The sequence below is a fragment of the Podarcis pityusensis genome (assembly GCF_964106645.2).
Source record: "Podarcis pityusensis genome assembly, chromosome: 2".
NCBI lineage: Eukaryota > Metazoa > Chordata > Lepidosauria > Squamata > Lacertidae > Podarcis > Podarcis pityusensis.
Window position 1 is genome coordinate 84,354,451 of NC_138029.1, and position 11,018 is coordinate 84,365,468.

Sequence of the window (11,018 nt, forward strand, 5' to 3'; positions counted from 1 at the left end):
CCACAATTATTCCATCAGCATATAGGCACTCAGCAATAATCAAACAAAATTATGTAAAGGTGGGCCAGGTTAGATAGTAATTCATTATGTTGTCCATATTTTCTCAGTGTATCTTTGTAGAACTTACTTTCAGCTAAGATCCTAATCCAATAAAGTTAATGATTCATACAACAATCAGACAACAGAAGGCAATAGCCCAGTATTCTAAATTCCCTGGAGTACCTCTGGTGTCTGTTTACTACCCTAAATTGAAATGTTTGAAACATACATTTGACTGTAACAAAATGTATGTGTATTGATGTACATCATTTTGGTAGTGAGCCTGCTACGGAAGTATACTCACCGGACTTGTAACACACATGTATCCATCTTCCCCAGGACCAGGAAAATCTTTATTTACTGGAGTAGAATCTGAATTTACACAATGGTGATTGGCTAAATTTTGTGTCCCATAGTGTAGTAGGCCACTACTTTAAACAGGTTGATTACTATATTTTTATTAATGTTATTTTAAAAAGATATAACCTATTATATCTGCAGTGGGCTGTGGCTAATTAAACAACCTATGGCCTTTTAAACTGGGAGGGGGGGTATTGTTAGTATATTCTGTATTTTTGAGGTTTTTATACTGTAAACTGCCCTGTGATCCTTGGATGAAGGGTGGTATACTTACTTACTTACTTACTTACTTACTAAATAACAAACAAACAAATCACCAGAATAAGAAATATCAAACTACAAAGTAGTAAAATGATACTTATTTTCCCTGAGGTTTGGGGGAGGTGTGCATTCCTGAAGGACACTCCATAAATCTGACACCACTACTAAAAATGCCATGCTTCTATTGTATAGCAACTGCACTTCAGTTATTGGTAGCACATGAAGAAGGCACTCAGATGTTGAACCAAATGCATGGGGAATGCATGCATGGGGATGGTGCTACAAATATGCTCAACTGGCTTGAAGGCAATACCAAGCTGTAACACTCCAGCTTACACATCTGCCATCACCTCTCAATCTACTCTGCCTCCTGAGCAAAAAAACAAAACAAAACTCCAAGAGCTGCTGGTGAATTTTCAATCTTGGAAGAGACAGCTACCAAGTAACTCCCCAGTTACTGATTTCAAAATATCAGATTAAGAAGCTTTACTGAGGTTAAGGATGGAGAAATAAGGAACAAGGGGGAAGTTAGCAAAGAATAAAACTAAACAAAGAGTCTATTCTCTAAATAACCTACACTAGAAAGTTTTAAATTAGAATCTTTAAATTGTAAAGAACAAAGATCACTCTTGATGTTCAACAGACAACAAATTTTCACAAGTCCTAATCTTATACGGAATCAGGGGGAGGGTTTTTTTCAGGGCAAGGCGGATCATCTAATCCATGGGTAGGCAAACTAAGGCCCAGGGGCCGGATCTGGCCCAACTGCCTTCTAAATCTGGCCTGCGGATAGTCTGGGAATCAGCGTGTTTTTACATGAGTAGAATGTGTCCTTTTATTTAAAATGCATCTCTAGGTTATTTGTGGGGCATAGGTACTCGTTCATTCACACACACCCCCAAAAAAATACAGTCCGACCCCCAAGGTCTGAGGGACAGTGGACCGGCCCCCTGCTGAAAAAGTTTGCTGACCCCATCAGATATGGCAATAATGGCTTGGCACAGCATGCAGAGTGAATTACAGTAGTCCAATATGAAGGTGATCTAGGCACAAATGATTTGAAGATATCATACTAGCAGTATGAAGTGTGGGTTGATGACTGTTGTACTGGTAACAATGTGAAGCTGCTCCAAGCAGCATAACTGGCTGGTTGGTAACACTGCCAACTGATCAGGAAATAAAAATTGTCCTGGTCTGTTCTTTTGCTTTTATCATTAAATAAAGTTGCTTGCTTTATTTATATGTTATTGTGTTTGATAGTATAGTTACCACAATGTCTTTTTTAAATGTGTTTGTGATTATTGTGAACTGCTTTGAGCACATTTGTTGTTGGAAAAGCGGGATAGAAATATTAAATTGAGTCATGATGTACAAAAATCAGCAAGTAAAGCTTTTCACAATGTGGATATACACATTTTCAACTGCCAATGTCTGCATGGCTAGCAGCAGTTAGAAGCAGAGCACCAGTGTCTGGTTGAAATGTTAGCATCCTCCTAGCAGCAGAGAAGTTCAAGGCACGGATGGGAGCCATCCTCATCGCATAGAACTTGCCACTTGATAAAAGATACAGTGAGTGATGTGAGAACTCTTGTCTTTTCATAATAGCTCTGTTCAGGTACTAGACCCATGTGTACTATACCCACACACAAGAGGGGAACAGGGTCACAAGCAGTAGCACCCCCCTGCACTAAGTAACTCCTCCCCTCGATGTCCATGTATACAGCACAAACTTTTGCATGAAAGGGGCCTTCACACTTACAACTCTATGCGCTAAGGCCATCTCTCTGCAGATGCTCACGCTGTATAATCTGATGCTGGGGGAGGGACTGCTTGTCACTGGAGGTGAGTCTGCTTATGTCTTAGACTGACAATACCACATATAATACATAAGAAAAAGAGACAGGAATATTACATGATCTGATTAAGCATCTTCTGCTGTTCCTTGACTCTTCGGTATCGCATTAGTTTTTTTTGTTTTTCTGTCAAACCCTGGGATGTGGAGGGCAAAGCTATAGGTGGCAGCTGAACATTCCACGCATCGTCGTCGTCATCATCAGGGGAGCGTGAAGATTTTCCTGGAGCTGACATCTAAAATAACAAGGAAATAATGTTCATATGATTAAACTGCACTTGCATTTGAGCATCCAATTCTGATGATGGCTCTAAGAGCACCTGCAGTTTATGTACCTGTTCCTCTGCACCTCTGGAATGCAACTGGATCCAGAACTGCCAACATCCCCAACTCCTGGACCTTGGAACTACCTACCCACAGGACCCTATCTTTTCTGGATTCCATTTTAATTTATCCAGCACCCACTCCACACCCTGCATCCAAGCACTGGTCCAACAGCTGCACAGACTTACCTGATTCAATGGGTACAGAGATACAGGGCTGAGTATCATCTACATACTGATGACATCTCAGAAATCTCTAATGACCACTCCCAATGGCTTCATAGAAATGTTAAACAGCATTGGAGACAAAATAGAACCCCATGGTACTCCACAGACCAAAAGACCCTAAGGGGTCAAGTAGGTATCACCGAATGTCACTTTGTGTCAGTGACCCTGTAGCAGAGTACAGCACTCTTGTGTCACAGCTCCCTACTCACAGATACCATGGCTGATGGTATCAAAAGTATGGGGTTTGGAACTTAACAGGTTAAGAAGTTCCCATGATGCCTCAACATTCTGACGTCAGCTTTAGAAGCTGGGAGGAGTTTGGGAGGAGTTTGTCTGTTCCTCTCTGGTCTTTGAGGGAGGAAAGTCGCAGTTTGTCATGGCTGCGGTGAGCCCAGGGATTCCCTGGGGAATGTCGGAATAAAGAAACTGAAATGGACAAACCTGGACTCTGTGTGTGTTTGTCTGAAGCTAAGTGAAGCTACGTGACAGTTTCGACGCTGTGTTAACTCTGCTGAGGCGTGACTGAGAGCTCGGAGCAGAGGCGCTGAGTGGAAGCGTGCCGGGCGGCCATAAAGAGCTAATTGGGGATCGCAAATCAATTAGCGGGGGTCACGTCAAACCAATCAATCAATTCCACAGGTTATGGGCCCATAATCACCGATCGTAAAACTGTCACAGGAACGCTTTGAAGTTGCGGTTCAGAGCAACGGAAGTGCCGGAATGCGTTTGAAGTTGCGGCAGGAGGTGGTGAGATTTTTGCCTGTTGCTAGGAGGCAAAGGAGTAGCTGCGGAGCTAAGAGAGCAGCTGGAAAATCGTTTCTCCACGGAGAAGGGAGAGCCGGAGAAGCTGAAACTGATTGTAAGTAAGCTTGGGCCCCTTGGGAGAACGGAAGACAATGGCAGGCAGCCAGGTCTTGGAGGACATTGCGTTTCAAAGGCTCACTCTAAGAAGTTGAGCAAGGGCTGTCTGGGGATGTGCTGCGTTTGCTGTGAAGCTTCAGCAGGAGGCCAGAGCCCTGGAGAAAGTATTGAGAAAAGCCTAGAGATGGCTGGTGCCCCTGTTCCTGATGTTTTAGCCTCAAGGAGTGCTGGTGAGCAGGTCGGGGGGGCGAAGGATTCCAAAGGCCACTTTAAAAAGTTTTCCACTGTACCTGCTGGAATGAAATGGCGGTTCAGAGGGGGCGGAGCTGGCAAGGAGTGCTTTTCCGGAAGAAGGAGAAGGAGGCTAGCTGGGAGGAGCCCCGGGCAGTGTTTTTCCACTGGAGTTCGTCGTTGCTATGTGTGCAATTTGACGCGACGCTTGCTACGTGCTGCCCATGGAGAGCGGAGACAGCTGGGCAGGAAGGTCCCAAGGTCAACCAGCTGAGTTCCCATGGGAATCAGTCTCGGAGAGGAGGCCAGCGTGGGAACGCAAGGGAAAGACGTGGTTCAGACGCTGGGGAGGGTTGTTTTCTTATCACTGCTTCTATGGCAACTGTGAAGAACAACTCCAGCCAGGACACGGTGACACGCTGGGTTTTGGATACTACTATTGGTCATCACCTAAGCAAGCCTGCTGGCGAAATGCGGAACTGCAGGGCTGTTTCAACAGGAACAACTGTGATGTTAGCAGACGGAATGAGAAAGTCGGTTTCTGCTGTGGCTAACATGTCTTTTTCTCCTTTACAGGAGGAGCTAGAGGTCTACGTTGTGCCGGGACTGAATTGTTGTTTGTTATCTGTATCAGCTCTAATGAAGCAGGGATACAAAATTTGCTTTGAAAATGACACCTGTTCCATTTTCAGAGGGGGGAAACAAGTGGCCAACGTGAAAAGGGGGCAGAACAATCTCTTTGTTCTGGAGTCACCTCTGGAGGGTGGTGGGAATGCTGGAAAAGCACAGGCGCAGTGTGCTAAGGTTCCCAGTCATGTGCAAAAGCTGCACAGGTGCACAAAAGGGTACAAACTCCGGAAATGTGGGAGGTCCCTAGGGTGCAGGGCATGCAAGGGTGCACAGGTACATGGTTTTCCCGGGTTTGGGAGGGTAGCCAAAGAGCCCTTTGAGCTCTTTGAGGCAGGTGGTCCAAAGGTTCAGGAAATGATCTTCTGCGGATATGATCCTGCAACCAATGGGTGGAAGTTTGCATACCCAGAGGGTGATCAAACCAAGCTGCTGGTCAGTAAGCAGGCTGAGTTCTGGGAACAGGATGGGTGTTCAAGACTCAGGGATGGTCCTGATTTTCTCTCAGAATGTCTGTCTGATTCTGAGGAGGAAAGGGAGCCAGAGGCTGATCCCGGTGATAGGGACCAGGTCCAGGATCAGGGTTCAGAACCCGGTGATGGGGACCAGGTCCAAGATCAGGGTTCAGGGCAGGTCTGGGCGTCTCCAAAGGTTGTGAAAGGAGTGTCCAGGTGTGAGGCTTCATCTCCGGTTAGCGTAATGGAGAAAGCTCACAAACAGGGTGTCAAGTCAGAGGGGGAAGGATCTGACGGAGAAGACACAACTGCTGGCCCAAATGGGTCAGTAGGGTATCAGGTCACAAGTGCGTGGAAAAGTGTCGCACAGTGTGATTCTGGGAGTGTTGAAGGGGTTCAACAGGTGCCTGGGAAAGATGCCGGGAAGTGGCATAAGGCAAAGGGGAAGGTGTTGAACTAAAAAAGGTCTTGTCAGAATTTTCGGCAAGAGGGGGTATGGGGTTTGGAACTTAACAGGTTAAGAAGTTCCCATGATGCCTCAACATTCTGACGTCAGCTTTAGAAGCTGGGAGGAGTTTGGGAGGAGTTTGTCTGTTCCTCTCTGGTCTTTGAGGGAGGAAAGTCGCAGTTTGTCATGGCTGCGGTGAGCCCAGGGATTCCCTGGGGAATGTCGGAATAAAGAAACTGAAATGGACAAACCTGGACTCTGTGTGTGTTTGTCTGAAGCTAAGTGAAGCTACGTGACAGTTTCGACGCTGTGTTAACTCTGCTGAGGCGTGACTGAGAGCTCGGAGCAGAGGCGCTGAGTGGAAGCGTGCCGGGCGGCCATAAAGAGCTAATTGGGGATCGCAAATCAATTAGCGGGGGTCACGTCAAACCAATCAATCAATTCCAGCTGAGAGATCGAGGGGAACCAACAGGAACATTTCTTTCCCAATAAAGATCATCCATCAGAGCAACCAAGGCTGATTCTTCTCCCAAACCAGGCCTGAACGCAGAATGGAATTGAGCTACATAAACTGTTTCCTGGAGTACCTGGAGACAGCGGCGTAGCCAGCCGCTCGAGTGCCCAGGGTGGTGCATGTCCTGATTCCTGGGGTGGGGCAAGCCGCCCACAGGGTGGGGCAAGCTGGGACAGGATGCACTACATGGAGCTTCCAAGGAGTCTGTCCTTCCCCTCCCCCTCAGCTGTAGGGTGGCTGAGGGGCAGGCGGCAGGCGAACGCAAGCCCCACACTGCCATTTCGAGCAGAGCAGAGCCTGCAGGTGCCCAAGCCACCACGTCACTCCCAGGAGAGTTGCGTGGCTCAGGTGCGCTGCAGGCCCCACAATCAGTGCTACCCCCACAGTGTGGGGCTCAGTGCCCTCCACCCCCTGCCCCCCCAGCTACGCTTCTGCCTGGAGATGCACTGCCACCACCCGCTTGACCACTTTTCCTAAGAAGGGGATACTTGCAACCAGGCAGTTGTTGTTGCAAACCTCCAGGTCTAATCTGGGTTTTTAAAGCAGTGGTTGCACCACTGCCTCCTTCAGCAATGCATTCATCACACATCAGACCCATTCAGGCAACCTCTTTTGGCTTGTTCACACAAGTCACATAGGAAAAGGGTCCAGAGAGAACATGTTACTCCATACCACTCTGTGTTTTGTCCACATGCTCAGGATCCAAAAGCTGAAACTGAGCCTATAAAACTGGACCAGCCAGCAAAATGTACACCTTCCCTGGACTTGTTATATTTACTCTAGAGTCCATCTCAGCACAGAGGTAAGCAATTTTATCCTCAAAGTGCCTTGCATACTTGTGTGCAAGCGATTCAGTCTGCCATTGACTGGGGCTAATGACAAGAGCCCTTCACTTTTCAGAATAGTTCTGCTAGATGGCAGTGTGATTTTCTGTTCAACAGTGCTTACTCCCAGGTAAGCATGCATAAAATGGCACTGTGCATTTAGGACTGAAATCTTGTGCCAACTAATGTAATATGAGGGAGCTGAGCTTGATGTGGATAGAACTGTCCTTTCCCAATGGCTTGTTTACAAGCCCAATTTTATATGTATTTATTTGCAAGTAAATTCATCTGTATTCAATGTGGCTTACTCTGAAGTAAGCATGCACAGGATTGCAGGTTTAGTGGAACTTACTTCCAAGCAGAAACCATGCATAAGATTGGGTAGTATCTTGTAGCTCACTGAAGGTCAACCGCTAGTATATTTATGTAGGGTTTGGAAAGGCTCCCATCTGCAATCCTGGAGAACAAGTCACTTTAAGCAGCGCTAAGCTTGCCAGATAGACCAATGTAAGTCCAGTCACTTTTCAAGTCCTGGAGGTAAATGAATGTTGCTTTTAAGCAGCTCATCTCGTTTTATGAAACCCAGGAGGGTGTTTTATAAGAGGAGGTTCTTGTTTCGTTCTGTTCTTGTTTTTATTATGTATTTTGAATTTTTATCTTGTCTTTTTATGCTTTTTATGTGAGTTGCCCTGAGATGGACAGATGAAGGGCACTACGCAAATGTAAAACAAAACAAAACAAAACAAGACAAAACAACTTGCTGGTGGTGCCAACGCTCCCCGCCTCCTGGCCCATAAAGAACTGCCGGTCTGACTTCCGGCCCTGCTCGCCTCCCGGCTGCTTACCTTTCTCAGCGCTGGAGCCCCGCAAGAAGGGCGAAAGTTTGGCGGGCGGCGGAGGGTCTGCTGCCCTTTTTGGGGGAGACAGGAACGGGCTTGAGCTGCGGCGACGCCGAGCTCCACACACGCTTCGCGGTTCGTCGCCGGCGGCAGCAGCAGCGCGTTGTCAACAACGCCTGGGTTGCTATGGCGACAGGAGGCCGGCCATTTCCCCCAGGCTCCTTCGCGAGCGGGCGCTGGAATCCGGCTCTGACTAATGGAGCCCGCAGGGCGCAGCAAGGGAAGGCTCCCGACAGAGGGAGCCGGAGGCGGAGCGGAGCTGCCGGAGAAAGGGGCGCTGGAAGACGACGTGGTTTGCTGAAGCGAGCTGTTGACGCTCCCTTTATAATCACAATCGCAATTATGATAAAAGACAGGCATAGGCAAACTCGGCCCTTTAGATTTTTTGGGACTACAACTCCCATCATCCCTAGCTAACAGGACCAGTGGTCAAGGATGATGGGAATTGTAGTCTTAAAAAAAAAATAAAAACCCGGCGGGCCAAGTTTGCCTATGCCCGATAAAAGCGGTGGCTAGGCTCAGCCATGCTGCTTTGGCCCCAAAACCAATCCTTCAACCGCCCGAGTGCCTGCATTTACTTCATAGTGTATAGGAAATGCACCCTACACCTGCTCAGAGGTAGACTTGGTATAGCTTCACGTGCTATCAGAGATGCTGGTTCAAATCAGAGGGAAGCCAAGTCTTCATAGGAACATAGCAAGGTGCCTTATACTGTGGGCAGTGGCCACGTAGAGCTTCAGCCTTTCCCAAACCCTACTGGCAGATGCCAGGGTCTGAACCCAGGACTTTATGCGTGCAAGGTGTGTGCTTTGCCGCTGAACTACAGCGACTTTCACGATCACCTTGGATGGCACACACACAATGTTTTCTGCCCTGGATCATGCTTTTTCATATTTTGTACAAGTACTTTATATACAGGTTACAGAATGCTGTTTGTCATAGGATTTAATAAAAAAACACTGCTTCTATCATATGGCCCAGTGCCACACAACATTTCTGACATGCAGAACTGTGGAGGTTCGCTGCAAACTGTTCGAATGAACTGATAGGCCTGCATCCAAACTTTGCAGTAGAATCATACATGTCTCCTCAAATGTAGGAGCCAGGTGTATAAATAGGATTGCTACCTCAATCGCTTCCAAGCTGGATTACTGTAATGCACTTTAGATGGTGCTGTCCTTGAAGACAGTCCACAGCTTTAACCACTTCAGAACGGTGTGGCTGGAGTTTTTTTTCTGGGCTTAGCAGGAAATATCATATTGTGCTGTTTGTGAATCAGTTTAATTCATTTCCAGTTTGTTTTCAAGCTAAACCCAAGGCACTGTCTCAAGCTGGTGTTGAATCAGTGCATATCAAGAACTACCTTCCCCAATCTCTCATGAAACTGCTCATGACCTTTGCTCAGTTTCTGATACCCTTCTTGTTCCCCTGTCAACAGAGATGTAGTGGGTGGGAATGAAAGAGAAGGCCTTTTCAACAGCATTCTAAAACAGATTAGTGGGGCCCCTTCTCCTTTTGTCTATTATTTTATTTCAGTGCTTGTTGGCTTCCAGTAGGGATCTGGTGGGAGACTGTGGTACCTTAAGGCTGAGCTATATAGGCCTTTGGTCCAATCCAACAGAGGAGGCCAGAATGGTAGTCATGTTAACCTGAGGCAAAAAGAAGAGTATTATGGCACCATAAAGACAAACACATTGGTGAGGGCATAATCTTTCATGGACTAGTCTACTTCTATCCGTATGAATTACTATCTTGAGTCATGAATGGTTGTGAGGAGGGAAATCGTATGCCGATTCTTACTACGGGGGCCACTTCATTCTATTGTTGTTCATATCTGCTAAAATCACATTTGTTTAGGTAAGTCTACCAAGAAAATGGTTGATTTTATCTATATTTTGATAATTTTATTATATCTGCTTGTTCTTAAAGTCCACTGATTTTATCAGTATTTTTAAATTAACATTTTATATAAAACTTTTGGGTTTTTTGATTGAGCAATGTATTATATCTGGTTAAATAAATCAAAATAAATAAACAGTGAGGTGAGCAGTATTGTAGTTAATGGTGGTCCGCACTGGGCAGCAGCTTCCAGAGGGTGGCCCAACTGTGGGCCCCATCTGTCGCCTCCCACTCAGCCATGGCCACCCTCCAGCAGCCCAAGCGCTGCTGGAAAAAGCAGCGCAGGGCACAGTGCCAGGAAAACACCCAGGAAGGGCGCCCCACACCTGTGGGCAGTGCAGGCACTCAAGGGTCACATGCAAGCCCTGGGCACCTTGCTACACTGCTGGGGGTGAGAGGAAATAAAGTTCAGAAAAGTACAGACACTGCTAATTACATAATTAACAGTTGGTAGAGCATGGGACTCTTAGGGTTGTGGTTCGAGCCCCACGTTGGGCAAGAGATTCCTGCATTGCAAGGGGTTGGACTGGATGACCCTGGTGGTCCCTTCCAAATCTACAATTCTATTGTTGTTGTTTAGTTGTTTAGTCGTGTTCGACTCTTCATGACCCCATGGACCAGAACCAATTCTACTCCTGTATTCTAATTCACAAAACAGTTGATAACATCCAGGCATTTCTAAGTCACGCAAGAACTATTTCTCAATTTAACCCACTGAAACTCTTTATGTATTGCAATGTAAAGCTGTACAGTAATGTAATGGAACCCCCCCCCCCCGCAGGATAGCCATTCTAAGGCCCCTTAACCATGTTCTGGGAAGTTGAAATGTTCCCCCATTCGCTCTGGTTCAGATGTTCAGGTTGTCTCATTCCTTAGGTAGCCAAAATGACACAACCCACGGACAAAAGGGTAGTGTCAGCAGGCTTGAGAGAAGCCTGAACGCTGCACACGGCTACATTTGACTGTACATCCGACCTGCATATACTGTACTAATAGAGAACTACCACCACACACAAAGCGGTAAGTCTTAGCAGGGCTGGAGGCAGGAGCCCCAAGAAATGTAACATAACAAAAATGAGACAAAAATCCCTTAAATGGGAGGACACACCCCCCCCGCAAAAAAGGGCATGCTCAGCTAGCATGGAGCGTCGGCTGATAAAAAACGGCTGCAGCGTTCTGTTGCAAGTCCAGCCTTCT

At 46.7% G+C, this 11,018-nt stretch overlaps 1 protein-coding gene across 2 annotated transcripts in view; it reads right to left on the reverse strand.

Annotated features, from left to right (window-relative positions):
- DNAH12 (dynein axonemal heavy chain 12) overlaps positions 1-8,298 on the reverse strand; it is a 102,009-nt gene extending 93,711 nt beyond the window's left edge. For both annotated transcript variants that reach the window (XM_080996630.1, XM_080996629.1), the window contains exons 1-2: positions 7,869-8,298; positions 2,573-2,748 (exon numbers count right to left, since the gene is read on the reverse strand). In XM_080996630.1, coding sequence (XP_080852756.1) covers positions 2,573-2,748; positions 7,869-8,282 — 590 coding nt within the window. In that variant the 5' untranslated portion in view covers positions 8,283-8,298. The remainder of the gene's footprint in view (positions 1-2,572; positions 2,749-7,868) is intronic.
- Between the last annotated feature and the right edge of the window lie 2,720 nt (positions 8,299-11,018).